Source organism: Scomber japonicus, chromosome 4, assembly GCF_027409825.1.
Source record: "Scomber japonicus isolate fScoJap1 chromosome 4, fScoJap1.pri, whole genome shotgun sequence".
Taxonomy (NCBI): Eukaryota; Metazoa; Chordata; class Actinopteri; order Scombriformes; family Scombridae; genus Scomber; species Scomber japonicus.
In genome coordinates this window covers 28,786,188-28,807,163 of record NC_070581.1, presented here as the reverse complement: position 1 = coordinate 28,807,163, position 20,976 = coordinate 28,786,188, and the positions used below count along the sequence as shown (strand labels likewise).

At 38.7% G+C, this 20,976-nt stretch overlaps 1 protein-coding gene across 1 annotated transcript in view; it reads right to left on the bottom strand.

The window, feature by feature from the left end:
• The window catches only part of tspan31 (tetraspanin 31), a 13,834-nt gene extending 5,701 nt beyond the window's left edge, over positions 1 to 8,133 (bottom strand). Inside the window, exons 1-4 of the mRNA XM_053317289.1 lie at positions 7,971 to 8,133; positions 1,190 to 1,357; positions 993 to 1,073; positions 744 to 884 (exon numbers count right to left, since the gene is read on the bottom strand). Coding sequence (XP_053173264.1) covers positions 744 to 884; positions 993 to 1,073; positions 1,190 to 1,357; positions 7,971 to 8,033 — 453 coding nt within the window. The 5' untranslated portion in view covers positions 8,034 to 8,133. The remainder of the gene's footprint in view (positions 1 to 743; positions 885 to 992; positions 1,074 to 1,189; positions 1,358 to 7,970) is intronic.
• Between the last annotated feature and the right edge of the window lie 12,843 nt (positions 8,134 to 20,976).

The window sequence follows — 20,976 nt, the reverse complement described above, 5'->3', positions numbered from 1 at the left end:
GGTTTAGGGCAGAGGTGTCAAACATAAGGCACGTGGGCCAGAACTGACCCGCCAAGGGGTTCATGTATATTTTCGTTATCATATGAATTTTTAATGTACCGTCATACCCGTGTATTTCATCACACAATGGAGCTGCGGTGGCTTCCTGTCTAAGCTTTCAAAATAAAACCTTTGTTATTGTGCTCTTCTTATTATTATTAACAAACAAAGTTGGGGCTGTAAATTACGGGAGATTCCCGGGAGAAAAGAACCGCGGGAGATGAGTCTAAAATAGGGGAAAAACGGGAATGTTGGCAACTCTGATATTACTAATATTCACTCATCATGACAGTAAAATAGTCCATCCTAAGTCAATCTACTGCAGTAGAGTAGTAGTTCCTCTCTCAACCAGTAGAAGCTGATTCTGCATGAAAATATCACATATCATCATATACCGCGAAACCGCTTTTATTTTGAAAAATACCGTGATATACATTTTTGGTCATACTGCCCAGCACTAATTGGACACCCTGGTTTAGAGAGTGGATTTTAATTGGCTGTCAGTGTTTTTATCGTTCATCAAATGACTCTTAAATTGATCCCAAAGATATTATATTATTGTTGTCGTTGTCATCCACTCGAGTTAGAGTTACTGTTCTCGGAGTGGACAGACCTTAAAGGATGTGGATTTTAGTACACACACATACACAAAAAGAGTTAAAGGAATATAGTGTATCGTTGAAAATGGGATATTTAAAACTTACAGCGGGGCAGTTTTGCAAATCATGTTCAAACTGTTGCCGGTTGGCGGTGACGTTGAGCAGCCCGCAGCAGTTCAGCTGACTCTCCAGGTCTGTCTTGGTGTCATTTTCCAAATTTTTCCAAGCTAAGTTCAGAAGTGTCTCCTGGAGAGAAAAAAAAAAGCAATCAGGACAACAAAAATAATTGAACCAACCAAATAAAAACATAAATATCTTACAGGAAGTAGTTTTATTTTGTAGTTTTTTCCTCACCTGCTGCCCGCGGTTCATCGCCAAGCAGGAACAGGAAACTCCAAATTGGAAGAGGAAAACGATAAAAAGAATGACCATGTACTGGGAGAAAGAAGTCAAGGGTCAAATCTGATTCACATACAGGAAACAACATCTGCATTTAAATAAATAAAATAAAATAAAATCACTGCCACTTTAAAAGTCAGAAGAAAGGATACAAAGAACAGCATGACTTGGTGGTGATGTATCGCTCCGATGAGCCCGACGATGGCGATGAGCAGCAGGAAGACGCCCACCGCGATGACCCCTCCGATGATGTGGATGCTCGACACCAGGCCGAACCCTTTCCCCCATGCTGCTACTCCGATCAGCAGCAACCCGACCAGCTGAAGGGAGACGAGAGAGACGAGGAGGAAGAGGAAGAGGAGGAAGAGGAGGAGGAGGAGGAGGAAGAGGGGGGAAGTTAACCAGAGTCAGCTGAGGCAGAGCGCGTCACATGATCACAAACACAACAATTATCCTGTATAAACACTCCGCAGTGTGTGTGTGGAGCTCTGTAATTACGGAGCCGGAGTGTTTGCTAAATAAATAATGAAGGTGAAGCAACAGACACACAGAGGAAGGAACACGCTGATTAAACTGAACTGAGAAAACAATGAACTGATTAATTGATAATGAAAATAATGTCTAGTTGCACCTTTAATGTCTTTTACCTTAATTAACCCTTTATTAACCCTTTATTAACCCTCACATGCTGACATATTCTGACCCATCAGACATTAATAAATGTTTGATTCATATATTTATCTATGGAAATAAAGACATTCACAATCACTATATATGGTCCAGGAGAACATTTATATATAAACAGTTTGGATTTGGAAATGTGCATAGACAAATGTGTGTATTAGCTGCACATACACACACACACACACACACACACACACACACACACACAAAAAGCTTTTTATCTAAATGTTTGTGTATTTGGGGTCACAGGGTGTTTTCACAGCTCTAAAATGTAAAAAAGTGGGTCAGATTCCACTCTGAACAGTATGTAAGGGTTAAAAGATATTCAGTTAACAACCATCGATCATCATATTATAACAAAGTCACACATGAGGAGCGGGAATGAAAAGACTTTATTTGCCTCTATGCTGAAAAAAAAATGGCTTGAATAATTAATCCAGAGCTGAAAGTTTAAATCAATTCATCAAATCAAAGAAAAATTAATTGGAAACTATTTGGATAATTGATTAATCATTTAAACACGACCTAAAATCATTCACTAGTCTCATGTGACAGGAAATTGATCCTTTTTTGAGTTTTGGACTGTCGGTTTGGACAATGTGACGAGTTTTGGAAATTTTAAAGGACTATCTTCACATTTTTCTGACGTTTAATAGGCAGAATAATAAATCCCTGATCCGAGTCTCCCCCCGCCCCCCCCCCCTTCTCTCTCCCTCTATGCCATCTACTTTCAAATAAAAAGCAAAAACAACCCCAGAAAAAAATGAATAATAAAAAAATAAAAGAACATAAGTAGATTAGTCAATAACAACAGTAAACATTAGTCGACTTTAAATGAATAAAAATGTTTTCTTGTATAAAACACAAACACATTTATCATTATTACTATAATAATTATTAAAATGGCTGCACTGATATGAAGAAGGACTAAGTGATGAGCTGGCAGAGGGAAACAGGGATTATTGGTGTGTCTGTTTTCTGCCGCTGCTCCTTCAGCCTCGTGACAGCTGCAGTGACTCAGCCGTCAACAACATGATTGGTGACATGTGTTCATGTTCGAATCTTTTCTGACTGGCTGGGTCTCTGGGTTGCGTCTCCAGCGTCTCCAGCGTTCCCTCTCAACTAGCTCCTGACTGGGGAGGGTTTTTTTTTTTTTACCGTCCCGCTGCGGCTCAGAGACACTTTTACTGCTCTGTTTTATACAAAGTTCACACATGACAGATTTAGAGAGTTAAGAGACAGCAGGTAAGAGCAGGTGTGACACGCGTTATCACCTCTGACTCAACCGCTTGACATTTTCTAGTTATGTAAGGTGAACTGTGAGCACATTACGGTCTTCAGCAGAATTACAAGGTGTGCAGATGTGACACACGCTTGTTTAATTTAACTCCACATAGCCGTTAAAAAGCTCACACTGTATTACTAAGCTTAACTGCAATGCAACACGTATGATGAACAACAGGGCTGTATCTAACATTTACTGTCATTATTAATCTATCTCCATCACGTTGGTCTATAACGAGCCAGAAAATAATATAAAAATGCCCTTTATGATTTCCCACAGTCCAAGATAACATCTTCAAATTCACTTTATAGTAATAAAGGACAAGAAAAGGCAGCACATTCTCACACTGGAGAAGCTGGAGCCATTAAATATTCAGCATTTTGGCTTCGAATACAACATAAAGAATTAAGTTAGTATAAAAAATAGTTTCTTGATTCATCACTTTGGTTGTAAAATGTCAGAAAAATAGCAAAAGATGCCCGTTTGAGAAAGATTGAAATGTCTTTAAATGTCTTATTTTGTCTGATTAACAGTTTAAAATGTGAAGATATTCAGCGTACTGACGTGAATTACACTAAAAAAAGGTTCAAATATAAAATCATAAAATATGTGAAGCTGCAACCAGAAAACATTTGACATTTCTGCTTTAAAAAAAAGGACTAAAATAATCAGTAGATCATCAGAAATAGTTGTAGGTTATCAACCAATCGTTGCAGCTGTTCGATCGACTAATAGCTTAATCCTTTTTAAGCTCCGCACAATATAAACCAAAATGTTACGGTCACCTAACCCTAACCAACAACACAGCCTCCACCGACTGTGAAAAACATCTGTGACGGTGTTGGGTAGTAATTAGTCAAACAGCGTTATGTAGTTTAATTACAACATAAATGTAACTGTAATCTGTTACAGTAACTGATGAAAACTATGATCTGAAGTCAGAGCTTTAAGATTTAGCTCAGGAGGGTTTTTTCCTCATTTTTTGATACTTAACATGTTACTGAATACATATATTGCTGTTTTTAAGTTTTTTATATTTGGTCAATAAATCATGACGTGAGCTTAAATGGAGTCACAGTACCAATTAATCTTCATGCCAGACTTTTTGGCGCTTTTTTCCATCAAATATCTTTATTTTATATTTCAATATCTACATGAACTAATGAATACATGTTCAAATGAGAGATAAATGTAAGAAATGATCTCCCTTATAAATCATGCCAGTATCCATGACAACACAGCTGCACTTAGATTTTGGTGCTTAATGGAAACACTTACCCTAACAACTGATCTGGAAGGAAGGAAGGAGGGAAGGAAGGAAGGAAGGTAGGGAGGACAGAAGGAAGGAAGGAAGGAAAGACAGAAGGAAGGAAGGAAGGACGGAAGGAAGGAGGGAAGGAAGGAAGGGATGATAGAAGGAAGGAAGGAAGGAAGGATGGAAGGGATGACAGAAGGAAGGAAGGAATGAAGGAAGGACAGAATGAATGAATGAAGGAAAGAAGGAAGGAAAGAAGGACAGAAGGAAGGAAGGAAGGAAGAACAGAAGGAAGGAAGGAAGGAAGGAAGGAAGGAAGGACAGAAGGAGGGAACATTTACCCTAACAGCTGAAAACATTGGTTAGAAAATTAGTAATCAAAAGTAATAAGTTACATTACTTTGATTAAGTAATTGAAATAGTTACATTATTAGTTATTACATTTTAAATAGAGTAGCTAGTAATCTGTAACCATGACAACCCTGATCTCTGTAACAGCAGACAGTAATCACAGAAACACCTGAACAACATGACGCAATGCAACAGTGCTGCAACAATTACAACATCACCTCAAAGTGTTTCTAGGGATTTTTCTTTGTTCTTCCCCTCCTTCTATACTTCTTTCCTTCCCTCCTCCCTCCCTCCTTTCCTTCCTTCCTTCCTCCCTTCCTCCCTCCTTACTCCTTTCCTCCCTCCCTCCCTCCCTCCCTCCTTACTCCTTTCCTTCCTTCCTCCCTCCCTCCTCACTCCTTTCCTTCCTACCTCTTTCTTTAATTTTCGTTCTTTCCCTCCTTCCCTCCTTCTATACTTCTTTCCTTCCTTACTCCTTTCTTTCCTTCCTTCCTCCCTTCCTTCTCTCCTTACTTCCATCCTTCCTTCTTCTTTCTTTAATTTTTCCTTCGTTCTTTCCCTCCTTCTATACTTCTTTCCTTCCTTCCTTACTCCTTTCTTTCCTTCCTTCCTCCCTTCCTTCCTTCTCTCCTTACTTCCGTCCTTCCTTCCTTGACCTGAGGACAACAGGAGGGTTAATGTTGACACTGATTCTTTTCTAAAGTTGTATTTAGTGCTGCTGATTTACTGATTTAACCAAGTTCAGTTATTAAATACACATTTGTATATAGCAGCTCTAAGTTACTTCCGCATTGGCAGGTACTTTACTTTAGTATTTCCACTTTGTACTTCTACTCTTACTACATTTATTGGCTTCATATCGATGAACTACAACATTAAAACAACAACACACAATATAATGTACTAATATAAACACACTAAACAGAAGCCAGTCTGCATAATTCACAGCTAAAGCTACCGATTGTTTTTCATCTCTAGATTATAAATATAGATAATATTTATACTCATAATTTATTTAGATCCCTTTGTAGAGATCTGTTTTCACCTCAACACCAAAGAGTGTTTTTCTGTTGAATAGTGTGAATAACCTTCATTAAATCAACTTTAAATCCATGTTATAAAACAATGAAGCATGAAAAAGTCCAGTAGGCTCGAATACTTTTTACAGATACTGTTTATTTATTAAAATATAACACCGAATGAGTCCATTTTGCATAATATTTACTTTTACTTTTAATGCAAATTTAGCAACTAAAACGCTGTATCAGTAATGTTATATGGTGGCATAGCTACTTTTACTTTAATGAAACATCTGAATTCTTCTTCCCCTGCTGTTATATATTGTATTCTGTTGTTTATATTGTCTGCATTGGTGATAAAAGGTGTTTTCATACTGTAAATAAAGTGTATTATTATAATAATTAAAAATATATGGTACACTTATATAATATGATGCAGTACTATTACCATTAATCTACCTTAAGTACCTAAAATTGATTTTTAGTGATAAAAACAGGCAATAATATAATATATAATGACACATAAAAGACTCCATAATGCATGATACTTTTACTTTGATACTTACAAATACAAATTGTTGATTATATTTCTGCACTTTTACTTGTTTAACATGTTTAATTCAGGACTTCCACTTGTACTGGTGTGTTGTTAAACTGCAGTATTTCTACTCTGAACACTTCTCCTACCGCTGGTGTTAGACATTATGAAGAAAGGTGTTTCTAATATTTTGTTCTTCTCACTCACAAAAACACAAGATGATACAATCCAGTGCAACAAAACCAAAACACTACAGCTTTAACACTCACCATTAGGTTGAGTTTATTCTCTGTCTGTAACAGTATTAAGATTTTGTAAAGGCAATAATATACTGTGAGACTGTTTTACTGAATGTGATTAGTGCAGGAAGTTCAGAAGTTTCTTCCTTTTTGGGTATCTCCATGTAATCAACAGATCACTGTGAGTTTATGTCAACAGAAACATGAGCTGATAAAAATCTTTGTTGTGACAAACCTGGAGAACAAAAAAAACTGATAACAGACAGAGAACAAAGACGGCAGCCGCGTGAAGTGTGTCAATTTCAGCGGTGGAGACTAAAAAAATATTTACACAAGACTGTTAGTTAAGTACAATTTTGAGGAACTTTGAGATGACATGTGATGCTACTTTACACTTCCACTCCACTACATTTATCTGACAGCTTTAGTTACTTTTCAGATGAAGATTTAACACAATGGATAATATAACAAGCTCTTAAAATACAACACATTGTTAAAGATGAAACCAGTGGTTTCCAACCTTTTTGTCTTTTGACGTCTTATAAAAAGCAGTGTGTAGTCAGGCTCACATTTCAGATGTCTATGAGTTGTTAACAGCTCCACCAAATAGTGATTTTCCCCTCTAAACTTCTCTCATAGTTTCATTTCAATAAATGTTCAAAGATCCAATGTACTGTACTGTATGCTATGATACGATACAGTATACTCCCCCGTAGGGAAAGTTGTCAATGCCTCCATAGTTACAGTAAACAAACAACATATGAACAAAACAGCGCCAGCTGCTTCAATACAATAATAAATTACACATAACAAAACACTATATTCACTAACTGTATATAAAGTAGTGTAAACTAGCTCCACCTCCAGCAGCTACAACAGTAACATGCTGCTCTAACACTGATGCTTCACTATTAATAATCTAATGATGTCATACATACTATCATACTGTATATAATAATATATTAGTCAGAGAGACCAAACCACTACTTTTACTGTAATACTGCATACTACATCAAGCTCATAATACTTATGCACTTTTACTGTGATACTTTAACTACTACATAATAATGTAATCTCATTATATGTTAAATATAATGACAATAAAGCTTTCTGTTCTTTCTATTATAATACTTTATCTACATCAAGCTAATAATACATGCGTACTTAGTATTTCTATATTACTATATTGGTACTTTTACCTCAGTAAAGTATATAATATGTGTCCTTCCTGTGGTCAGTGTCTCATTTTCAGGTCAGGTGGCCTCCTAGCTAACAGCAGCTCCACATAATGGCGATAGCTAACACAAGCTAACACAACTAGGCTACATCTACATTTCTACCCAACTACTTCACTTGTCAGCTTCTTTTAATATCCATATATCCTAACTACGTACATACCGAGAATCCCCTGTAAAGAAAAACTAGAGACATAAGAGACAAAAGGAGGAAACTAGTGAGTGGTTTGTGTGTCAGCCGGAGCTAACGCGGCTAGCTGAGAGTTAGCATGAAGATGATGATGATGATGATGATGAGGATGAGGATGGTCCATTTTGTGCACTCACCATGTAAACCACGTTGAGGGAACAAAGAGCATTTTTGGAGCAGGTGAATCCTCCGCAGACCATGTTCGACAACCCTCCTGTGAGCCGACCCAACCCGATGAAAGGTGACCAGATGATGAAGCAGTGAAGTGTCTCCAGCGGATCGGGACACTAATGTTGTCGCTCGGCCGAGAGGGCGTAGGTGATGACGTCAGAGGCACGCCTGACGTCTACGTAAACGTCATCATCACCAAAGTAAAAGCATTCAGATTCTTTATTAATTAGAATAATCCTACTAAAGTAAAAGTACATTAATATTATCACCAAAATGTAGTTAAAGTATTCAGATTCTTTATTAATTAGAAAAATATAAATTAAGTAAAAAGTACATGAGTCACCTACATGTAGTTAAATTATTTTAGTAATACTTATTTCCCCCCTTGCCTGATACACAGTTGTGGAAGAAGTACTCAGATACTTTATTTGTTTTTAATGTACAAATACAGGAATGTAAAAACACTCCATTACAAGTAAAAAGACCTGCATGAAAAAGTATTAGCAGCTTGATGTAGTTAAAGTATTGCAGTAATAGTAGCTACTCATTTCTCCCCCTGATTGATACACAGTTGTGGAAGAAGTATTCTGATACTTTACTTATGTAAAAGTACCAATACAGGAATGTAAAAGTATTAAGTACATAAGTATTATGAGCTAGATGTAGTTAAAGTATTACAATGAAAGTACATAAGTATTATGAGTGATATAGTTAAAGTATTACAGTAAAAGTACTGCAGTATTATGAGTGATGTAGTATGCAGTATTACAGTAAAAGTAGTAGTTTGGTCCCTCTGACTGATATATTATTATATATGACATTAGATTATTAATAGTGAAGCATCAGTGTTAGAGCAGCATGTTACTGTTATAGCTACTGGAGGTGGAGCTAGTTTATACTACTTTATATACAGTTAGCTAGTTTACACTACTTTATATACAGTTAGCTAGTTTACTACTTTATATACAGTTAGCTAGTTTACACTACTTTATATACAGTTAGCTAGTTTACACTACTTTACATACAGTTAGCTAGTTTAGTCCAATAGTCCCCAACCTCCAAAGGGTCAGCAGATACATGTGAGGGGTGGTGAGATGATTAATGGGAGAGAAAAGAAGAAAAAGCTAATTTCTGAAACACAAATGTGTTTTCAGTTCTTGGATCATTTGAACATATATTGAAATGAAACCTTGTGAAAAGTTTAGAGGGAAAAATCACTATTTGGTGGAACTGTTAACAACTAATCGACATCTGAAATGCTGCCACTTAAGTGTAAGTTGAATACTGACAAGCCCCCTTAATAACTCTAACTAACACTAAAACGTTAAAAACGATGTTAAAGGACTAGAGAGCATAATTCCCAGTCAGTGTGAGCACAGAGGAGGATGAGTTATGGCAGGACTCTTATTGCACAAGGGTTACACAATGGGCTCGATGTGTGATGTAATGTGACCGAGGCAAGTTGAGCTCTCTTTAGCTCAGTTTGACATTAGACTCATGAATATGATTGCTTAACAGATCCCCACCCTCACTAAGTCAATAACAACATCTCACTATCTCAATATGAGGTATTTGCCTAACATTTGACTAAAACTATAGTTCAGAAAGCCAAGTTTAAGTCTGTAACGTCTGGTCTCTGTTGAGCATGGAGCTGATCTCCTACTAATGACTGAAAACAAAAAATCTTTATTCACAATCACCCAGAACCGGCCCACCAAGCATTCTCACTTATTTTCACTTAACATTCACAGTCGTGGCTTCTTATCGTCTCATCTTAGACGTCTAACTTGAGATAATTGTTCCTTAAATCTGAATCACATTGCTAGTCAGATTTTTCCTTGGTGGGCTCGGACACATTTGATCAGTATGTCTTACCAGGGTATCCCTAAATGGTTTATTATAATAACATTCATGATATATATTGTATATTATTATAGGTTATTATGTAATAGTTTTACTGTTCTAGCCCACTTGAAATTAAATTGGGTCATTTGTGGCCCCTGAACTAAAATGACTTTAACACCCCTGTGATAAAAAAAAGTAAAATCAATGAGACAATACATAGAAATTAAATAATGACGTTAATTATAATAATAGGTGAATAAAAAGAACATTTTAAACAAGAGATGGCCATTTTTAGGGACATATATATTTTCCAATTCTTCCAAATTGCCTCAAAATTGAGTTTGAAGCCTTTTGAAGCCTCACAGAGAAAATGATTCTTTCCATTACGAGACATTTCATAGATGATATCATACCAACCTATTTATAGATGTGCTGTCTGGCTTGTGATTGCTTCACTAGCCGCTACGCTCACGTATCCAAATAGGTGTTCAGTTTTAACATTTGTTGATGTTGAGTGTAGCGGCTCCAAAAAAAGGAGTTTGTCCCAGTTTAATATAATTCTTGTCCCAAATATCATCACTAATTCTCTAATAATCTTGCACCAGAAAGTCATACGTTTTGGAAAAGCTTAAAACAAGTGGTTAGCTCAGGCTTTCCTGTGTGATCGGTAAACGTGACTCTGCACTCTCTGGTTCACCACTTATCCACGTATCACCAGTTCATCTGAAATCTCAATATAGGCAAGGCAAGGCAGTTTTATTTATATAGCGCATTTCATACACAATGGCAACTCAATGTGCTTTATATAAAACAGAAAAACATGTAATTTGAGAAACATTAAACCATAACACACTAATAATAAAAACAAAATACAGAAAAATAGAAAGAGAGAAATAAAATGCTAGAATAGAGCATTAAATATGAGATTGCAGCATAAAATAATGATTAGCTTTACAATCATTAAAAGGACATAGAGTGCAAATGAAAGATTAAAATGTAAAGTGCTTTAACCTTCCTGTCGTCCTCCCGGGTCAAATTGACCCCGTCTGTTTTGACTGTTCCTTCCTTCCTTCCTTCCTTCCTGCCTTCCTTCCTTCCTTCCTTCCTTCCTTCCTTCCTTCCTTCCTTCCTTCCTTCCTTCCTTCCTTCATTCTTTCCTTTCCTCCCTCCTTTTCTTCCTTCCTTCCTTCCCTGCTTCCTTCCTTCCTTCCCCCTCTGTTCCTTCTTTCTTCCTTCCTTCCTTCCGTCCTTTTGTCCTTCCTTCCTCCCTCCTACCTTCCTTCTTTCCTGCGTCCTTCCTTCCTTTCTTTCCTCCCTTCCTTCTTTCCTTTCCTCTCTCCCTCCTTTTGTTTCTTCCTTCCTTCCTTCCCTTCCTTCCTTGACTTGAGGACAAAAGGGAGGCTAAAAGAGCTCAATCATAAGCACAGGAGAAGAGAAGTGTTTTTAACCTGGATTTAAAAATGTTCACAGTTCTGCTGGTAGTTTGTTCCAGTTGTGTAAAAGCTGCTTCACCATGTTTAGTTTGAACTCTGGGCTCAACTATCTGACCTGAGTCAGTAGATCTCAGAGCTCTACTGGCTTTATATTCTACTAACATGTCATTCATGTATTCTGGACCTAAACCATTCAGTGATTTGTAGACCAGTAGCAGAACTGATCTCTTTGTTCTGGTTAAAACTCGAGCTGAAGCTGTTTAGTGCTTTTTTGTGGGAGTCCAGTCAGAAGACCGTTACAGTAGTCAGGTCTACTTGAGATGAAAGCATGAATCAACTTCTCCTGGTCTGTTTGAGACATAAAACGCTTCAATCTGGACAGATCAGTAAACATGAGATATCACTCTGCACTCTTTGGTTCACCACTTATCCTCGTATCACCAGTTCAACTGAAATCTCAATAGTCATGAGATATAAATGATTAGAGCAGCACCTCACAGCCATGTCTACGTGTGAATTAGAGACTACTCAATCAAAAAATACATTTTAATCTCTCAGGCTTCCTCTTTAAGGGTTTTTTAGAGGCCCGATGATGTGAAAGTATCGAGTATGTCACGTGATTAAAAAGCAGAAATTCACAATGAAAAATGTCCCTAACAAAAAATACCTTACTGTACAATCACCACAAACCACAACCGTCACATACACTACATGTTGTGATCTTACTGGATAGAAGTATTGATTAGAGCTGCTTTAACCTGAGCAGATATAATGAAGATATAAGGGTTGATCTGCTCGTTGCTGGAGGCGGTTTAAAGGTCAGAATGATGTCACCTGTCAGAGGCCTCGATAGATTTATGACGCCGCAGCCTGAAAAAAAATCAAAACCACAGGGTCTGATGAGAGATCAATACCTCAACCAACTTTTGGCACAATGTCATCATCATCATATTGACAACTGTGAATATGGGTCACTTATAAATACAAATAGGAGTTAAATACAGATCAGAGGATTGTGCGAATAGTGTACTGTAGACATTAATCTGAATATAGCAGCGGTGAAGGTGCAAACAGGTGTGTAAAAATAAAGTGAGGTGAAAGTCCGGAGGTAATTATGTAATCATCTCTGAAAATGGCCCATATATATGTGTCTAAGTACCGTACTATACAAATATGAGGCACTTGTACTTTACTCGAGTACCATATTTCTATTATATTCTGCTTTATACTTGGACTCTACAACATTTCAGAGGGAAATGTACTTTTTTTACTGCACTACTTGTATTATCACAGCTGATGGAGAAAGGTGTATTTATATTAATAAATAATTTAGATCCTTTTGTTGAGATCTATCTTCACCTCAACATCAAAGAGTCTTTTTCTGTTGAGTAGTGTAAAAAAAAGCCTCATTAAATCCACTTTAAATCCATGTTATAAAACAATAAAGCCAAAAAAAAAAGTCCAGTAGGCTTGAATACTTTTTACACTACAACACTGAGTGGGTCCATTTAGCATAATATGTACTTTTACTTTTAATACTTAAATACTTAAAGTAAATTAAGCAACTAAAACACTGTATGTGTATTTTTATATGATAGTATAGCTACTTTTACTTAAGTACATCTCAATACTACTTCCTCCCTTCTGTAGTTACTGCATAGGAGAGGAACATCGGAAAGCCGTCAAAGAACTGGCTGAGGAGGCGGAGAGAGGCAGCTTCTGGCTGTGGCTGAGGAGGAAGCATAGGAGTCGGGGGCCAAACAACACCTAGGGCATCAGCAGGGGGTGGCAGGGAGAGACCCCTGCCATTGCTCCACCACCAGGAGATGTACTGGGGTTAAAGGAGCGAAACATCCATGACTGGTGGTCCCCAGCTGATGACCCGCTTAGGCCCTCAGAGGTGTTCTTAGGAGCAGACCTGCATAAAAGGCACCGGAGGAGGTGCGTCAGGCAGCAATGCCCAGCAGCTAGACCATCAACCTGTATCATGATGACTTTTCAGATTTAGATTTGACAAAAAATTATATATTTTATTCTTACTGTTGTGTAAATCGTCTGCATGAGTGTGTTAAAAGATGCTATATACTGTAAATAAAGAGTATTATTATTGCGATAAAATATATATGATACATGTATATAATATGATGCAGTAATATTACCATTAATCTACCTAAAGTTCCTAATATTGGCTCCACATATGTATTTGTTAGTGATAAAAACAACCAGTATACTATAATATATTACTCTCTAAAAGAAGCCAGTCTGCACCATGAATACTTTTACTTTTGATATTTAATTATAAGTACTTTTACTTTTACATTACTTACAAATACAAAGTACAAGTTTCTGATTATACTGCTGAACTTTTAACCCTTAAACAGGCAGGATGTGAAAATTAGTCATTTTATTTACTTTGATGTTACTACAGTAGTTATCTCATTTACTACACACAAACACACACACCTTTTAAAATATTTTGTATATTTTGGATTTTATGAGTTATGTCATTGCTCCTATTAAGGTATAAAAAGATGCATATATGTATGTATGTCCTGGTGCATGTTAACCTGTTTAAGGGTTAATTAATTAACGTGTTTAATTCAGGACTTCTACTTGTTTTGAAGTATTTTTTTAAACTTCAATATTTCTACTTTCACTGAGAAGAATCTGAATACTTCTTCCACTACAGCTGACAGCCGTCCATACCCTGATTAAAATGTGTCTTCTAATCTTGATATCAAAGCACAGACAGAGTACTGTGGGTGTGATTGTTATATTATATTATTTTCTCATTGATAAAGGCAGCAGAGCGTGTTTTAGGAGGTATATGGTGACCTCAGATGTCGTGTCTATGGTGTGACAGCCACAGCCGTGAGAGCTACTCTATAGTGAAGAATATGTGTTGAAATAAGGAAGTGAATTCAGTTCAAACCTGCAGAGGAAACTGAGAGACACATTGTCGTGAGCAGACTTTTGTGGTCTAAAGAGAGAAAGAGCGAGAGAGAGAGAGAGAGTGAAAGAACGTGTAAGAGAGAGAGAGAGAGACACCCGGACTGAGCCAACGCTGCTCCTGTGTCTTGAAGTTCGTGTTCATGTGTGGAACAAACAGCCAGGACTTTCAAATGGGCTGAATCAAACAGGGTTTTTTTTTTTTTTGCTTTGGTTTTTACAACAGATCCATGAGTCAGGATGAACAGCAACAGCAACAGCAAATCGGTGAACTCCACGGCCATAAAAGCAGAGATCAAGAGGTATGAGTCTCTCCAGAGTGCAATCAACAGACTCTCCAAGCAGTTTGAGAGAGTAGAGAATCCACAGCTGCGCTCAGGCCTTAAAGTTTACCTCCACAGTATTCAAGGTAAGCTCTCCTTTCATAAGCTCTGCTGCTCTTCGCGATTGACTTTTGAGTGTTTGATTTAGGGAAGAAAGCGACATATCACCTGAATGCTGAATTAGTGAAGCACTTGTAAATGTTGGTGTTTTTTTTTTGTTTTTTTTGGTTTGACTTTCAGGTCTCTAACCTTATAAGTGGAAATACGTTTCTTGGTACGATAAACAGGAAATTGATTATGCTGACTTTGTTTCAGATTGAGTTCAGTCATTCTTTTCATCAACATCAGGGTGTGAGGGGGAGTCTCACAGCATAGGTGACGGCTTTCTTCCTCTCTGCTTCCTGTGTCAGTCAGAGTGTCTTTTCAGGGATGAGTTACTCGGCAGATGTTCATTTTCATTCTCGTTTCACTTCTAAAAGGCTATAACTCACCTCCTGGTGGCGGGTATGTTGTGGCATTTATCTATCAGTCAGCCTCTGGCCACAGCAACCAATGGCAACATCCCTCAGCAGCCATCGCCATGGCAGCAGGATGAGACCTGCTGTGCGGCCTACTTCCTGTCTACCAATCTGCAACTGCCCTCAAACCCACTTCCTTTCAGACAAACAGGGCCTTTTACATGTGAAGCTGATCAGTTTTACATCATTTCCTCATGTTGCTACTTCCCACCGTTTCTTGTTAATGTGTCACAACGTGTTACTCTGACACTCCCTGTGTATTTGTGTCGTATGTGAAACTTTTTTTGCGTAGACGTAGCATATCTAATGTCAGTACTCAGTTCCTTTACCTAAGCAAAAGTAGGAATACCAAAATATTGTTTTAAAACTACGTAGTTACAGTAAAGTAGAAGCCCTTCATTCAAAATTCTACTTGAGTAAAAAAGTGCATATTTTACCAGAAAAATGTACTTTAAATATCAAAAATGAAATAACTCACTGTGCAAAGTGGCTGCTTTTAATGTGTTAAATTAAAGGACAGATTCACAGTTTATCAAGTCTGTCTGAAACCTGTTTTTCTTGCTGTAATGCTTCCTCCTGTTCATACTGACCGTTAGAACATCCTTCCACAATGCAACTTACAATGTAAGTGATGGAGGGCAAAATCCACAGTCCCCCCTCTGTGCAAAAATGTATTTAACAGTTTATCTGACGGTAATATGAAGCTTCAGTCATCCAGATTAGTCAAATCAAGTACATATCTTTCAATGTTGCAGTGTTTTTAATGCCAAAGTCCCTCTTTTTGTTACTATACTTCCATCACAGCTCAACAGAGAAACACAAAGAGGGAATATGATGCTAAAAAGACTGTAAATGTAGCAGATATCTACTTGATATGACTAACTCAGACTGCTGAAGTCTCCTATAAGCTTCACATATACTTTTAAATGACCGTGTGGACACACTGTGGATTTTGTCCTCCATCACTTCCATTGAAAGCACATTTGAAGATCTTTTAATAGTCAGTATGAACAGGAGGAATGATTACAGCGAGGAAAACCTGGTTCAATCTTCACATGAGCAGCAACTAATGATTTCTTGGTCTATAAAACATCAGAAAACAATGAAAACCTCCATCGTGATTTCCTAAAGCACAGTGATGAATCCAAATGCCCAAACAACATCATCATATAAGACCAAGAAAAAGCAGCAGAGAATCTAGAGCTATCAAATATTTGTTATTTATGCTTTTGGTTTCTAGGGACCTTGGCAGTCAAATCAACATTTAATGAAAGTTCCTCAATAGCTGTATGTTGGAGGAAGTGATGAATGATAGACGATCATTCCACATGTTTATTTTGGCACTGTGCAGTACTGCAGAGATACTGGCAGGACATAAATGAGGAGGTCAAAAGCAATAAATAATAAAAGCGAAAGATATATCTCATGTGCACTCCTAATAGTTGTTTGGTAAATTATAATTAATGAAAGTAATCTCATCAAATATAACTGAATGGGCCTGAAGGCTTAGACAGTTTCCACAGTGGAACAAAGAGGAGCACACACTGTGGATTATTTAGTTTGCAGGTACTAGAAATGTTCAAAACAGTCTTTACTTTGAGAAATGAATAAGTAAGAAAAAAAGGACTTTGATGAAGAAAATAGCTCTTTTGATGTTATCTTACCATCTATTGTGCAACTTTTGTCCACCCAGGTGAAAGCTGACCCAGTTTGGTTTGCCTCTTTATAAATCATAAGGTATAAATTATCACCCAATTCTGTGTTTGACCTTTTTATCCAACTTCCATCCAACTTCATCGCCACAGGTTTTATACATATTTTTGGGAAATGATGGTCAATAGGCCTCATTTAAATTGAATTATCCATCACATGTGAATTAAACAAAACCAGAAATAATGAATTATTTTAACTAAATTTGATGATTAGAGGACAATATGTTGATGGATTATCACAGACTGATATATATATGTCAAAGTTTTGCCAGGTTACTGTTTTGAAACCATTTCTCTTTTATTCTTATTTTATAGCAGCACATAATCAGACCAGAGGACAACAAGAGGGTTAAGAGCTTCCTGTTCTTACATTCTCATTTGTATTAATACATGATGACTTTGTGAAAATATCAAACCGGTCTAATCAGATAGAAAACACTGATGTGACCTTTAATCTGCACTTTAATAAGCATTATATTTAATAAGTTGATCATGTGGTTTGAAAGGGAAAATAAGATAATTAGTAATTAGGCCTCTGATACCACACTGCTGCTCTCACAGTACCAGAAACTGAAACAGAAAGAAATAACCAACGGATGATTTGATGTTATATTTATGCTGTTACTCACTCTGTGTGTGAACTGAAGGTCAGTCAGGTCCCTTGTGGATTCTGGTGAGCATTGAGGTCTTTTTAGGATCTGGCATATCTTGACTCGCCATCCCCTACATCTAAAAACATTCAATTTGAATTTTTATGTAATTAGGCTGGAGATGTCGACGGCGTAGTGAGGATCAAAGCCTGTGTATATCCTCTGTGGGGGCCTGGATCTGTAAGCGTAGAGTTCACTGGTGCTAAAAAGAGAGCCACCTCTCCTTTTGGACTTAATAAGCGAGTGGGATGTGCTCGACTGACTGTGTGCCAAGGAAAGGATGTAAAAAAAACAGACACTAGAGAGGGGGAGACGAGGGTGATGAAGACATTTAAATGTGAATCTGACTGGTTTGGTGTTCGCTGCAGCATGGCAGCAGAGTGAGAGATTGAAGGGAGGAAAAATAGATGTGAGAGAGAGAGGAGGACTCACAGTGAAGGAGAAATGAAAAATCACCCAGCATGACCACTGCCCTTGGCCAGTGTCCATCTGACAGCACCGGTCCGTGGGTGTTGAGGGGAGCTTTGTCTGAATATGTGCATCAAATTGAGAAAGAGAATGGTGTGTGTTTTCTAAAAAAGTCTATTTCTGCTGTTATATGTGGGTTTTTATTTCATCTGGATTAGATTCATGGTGCAGCACAACCTTACATGCACTTTAACTAACACGGTCTTCACACTTGTTAAAAAAAATGGATTTTACAAATGCATAACATCACTCCCCCCTAAGAGCATGTTTGGATTTTTTTTTTTTTTTTTGTAAAGCAGCTCTCGTTTCCTGTTTGAGGTTTTTATTCATGACTCCTCTTCTGCGTTGGAGGCTGTGGTCGCCGTGCCTCTCAGGTCATGCGTTTCCCCTTGAGCCAAAGGCGGCTGTCAGAGGTCTTTTGTATTCAGTGTGAGTAGTTATTGCCCTCTCTCTGACTGTGTAGGGAAGGGAGGAGAGGAGAGGAGAGGAGAGGAGGGGAGGGGAGGGAGGGCTGAGCAGGTGGACAGTCAGATCGTGTATTATGGGATGATGGTGGGAGGTGGGAGAGTGGTGCACACATCAAGGATTTATTTTTTTTAATCAAGAGAGCAATTAATGTGAAATTACAACCCTGTAATATTTCATGTTGCATGCTGCAGTGTTTTTTGCTGTCGTTGCATGCAGCATAATTGCATCTCCGTCTACTTTTGCTCTTTATTATTTGTCAAACTGTGTCAGTTAATATGTCGGATTTCAACATCATTTAAGGTGCGCATAGGTTTTAATCAAATGCATCTTTAAAAATATATGCGTTTGCATTCTGTGGTCCAACTATTGATGTCCAATATGTTCTCATCCTCTCACGCTCCTGCTCGGTTCATGCTGTGAGCCCAGAGCTTACCCACTTCTGCTAATGAACACATGCCATAGTAGGCAATAGACTACAGATCAATACACACTCACAGGAAATCTCTTTCACTCACATGTACCACACACAAGCACAATGATACACACACACTCACACACACATACATAGATGTAGAGAGAGAAAGAGAGAGAGAGAGAGAGAGAGAGAGAGAGAGAGAGAGAGAGAGAGAGAAAGAGAAACACCATTTTGATACAGAGATCCAGAGAACGATAGCTATGCAGAATGAATCAAAAAGAGGAGGAGGAGGAGGAGGAGGAAAGAAGGAAGGAGGGACATGGAGGAGATGATTGTGCCACCAGAGCCAGGAAGATTGTAACACCTTAGCAACAAACAAGCCAAGCCTCCTACTGAGGAGGAGCCACACAGGGCTGCACACACACACACACACACACACACACACACACACACTTGTGCACACAAACACTAATAGACAGCTGAAGACAGATGGATGATCTTGATGAAACTATTCTGGCAGCTGTATAAATGTCACTTGGAAAACACACCCTCCTTTTTTCTGCATCCCTCTTCTCTCCTTTTTTTTTTCTTTTTTTCCTACTGGCCTCTCCCTGCCACTGATCTTTCCTCCTGCGGTCTCCCCTCATTTAAGAGGTCCAGCTTGTGTGTGCACTGCTGCTTTCACCACCAGCCGTTATACCCGTTGCCTCCCCTTCTCTCCTCTCCTCTCCTCCTCCTCTCCGGCTCGCAGGGAGAGGAGAAACATGGAAGGGAGGGGTGGATGAGGTATGGGAGGGATGAGCAATAAAAAACCAAGGGACCCTACACAGTCTGATAGAAGCAGAAAGAGAGAGAGAGAGAGAGAGAGAGAGAGAGAGAGAGAGAGAGAGAGAGAGAGAGAGAGAGAGAGAGCAAATAAAGGAGGGAAATGGAAAGAGGAGAAGCTTCTTGCATTGTATGGATTGCCCATTAGTACAGCAAGGAGGGGCATGTAGAGGGAGGGAGGGACGCTGGAGATCCCTATCAGCGTGTTTTGTGGGGAGCAGGAGCGACGACACGCGCTGTGCATGCGTGAGGGAGTGTGTGCGTGTGTGAGGGAGTGTGTGCGTGTGTTTGCGTGATGTGCTTTGGACTCGTTGAACCTGTGCGACGGTATCGGTAAAGCTTGAGAGCCGCCGGTGAGACCAGCGGGAAAGGGGCGATGGTGATGAGGATGATGATGATGGTGCTGGTGGCCGGACGCGCCCTGCCTCGGTGGTCATGCATCTCCAGATATACTCCCGGGCTTCTGTCGGTTTCTTCTCCTCCTGATGATCCCCTTCAGCCCCTCATCAAATGTCCTTCCTGCGCGTCTCCGGGAGGCTGCCTCTGAATGGATGCTGCTGTCAACACACACACATGTGAAGAGGCTGGGAACGAAAAAGAGAGAGAGAGCGAGAGAGAGCGCGCGCGAGAGAGCCCATGATCTGGACTTGGTCTGCATACATAGGAGTACTCTGGGTGATACTGTGCCATGCTGCTTTTAGGGTGACACTAATGAATTTTTAAGGACTTCACCTTTTCCTCCCTTCCCACTTTCACAGCTGCTGTTGCTCATCACATTTTTTTGGATGACGTATGATGCGGGGCAGTTGTTTTTCCTGAATTGAATCCCGTTTTTTTTTTTTTGCTCTATAGCACAAGAAGAGTATAGGGAGGATTGACTGAGCAACATGTAAGATGCAGGTGCTCCACGTTAAAATAAATAAATACCATCAGGAACGAGGCATCAGACGCCATAATGAAGATTTATTTGCCTCAGCAGCTGCGTGCATATGCAGTGGATAGATTTTAATTGGGGTATTTTAGTGGGAACAAAAGAGCTGCTTGGACTGCACTGACAGCCTGCTGAAGGTTGTCAGAAGGAGTGGATTTTCCTTTTCCTTTTTCTTTTTTTATATTCCGAACAAATGCGTGACTGAAATTAAAAATCCGAAACAAAGAAAGAGGGATTTTGGGGGATGGATGAGACCAGCAGTCGCTCTGCTGTTGAATCTTCCAAGGAGAAACTTAATCTCCCTCCATGTAAGTTTTTTGTCTCTGTCGTGCCGTCGGATTCTCGCACATCCCAACACGCTGGCAGACTGTCAGCTGTTCGTGTCACTCTGTCTGGTTTCATTCATCTGCCGAGTGTCCACTGAAGCCTGACCAC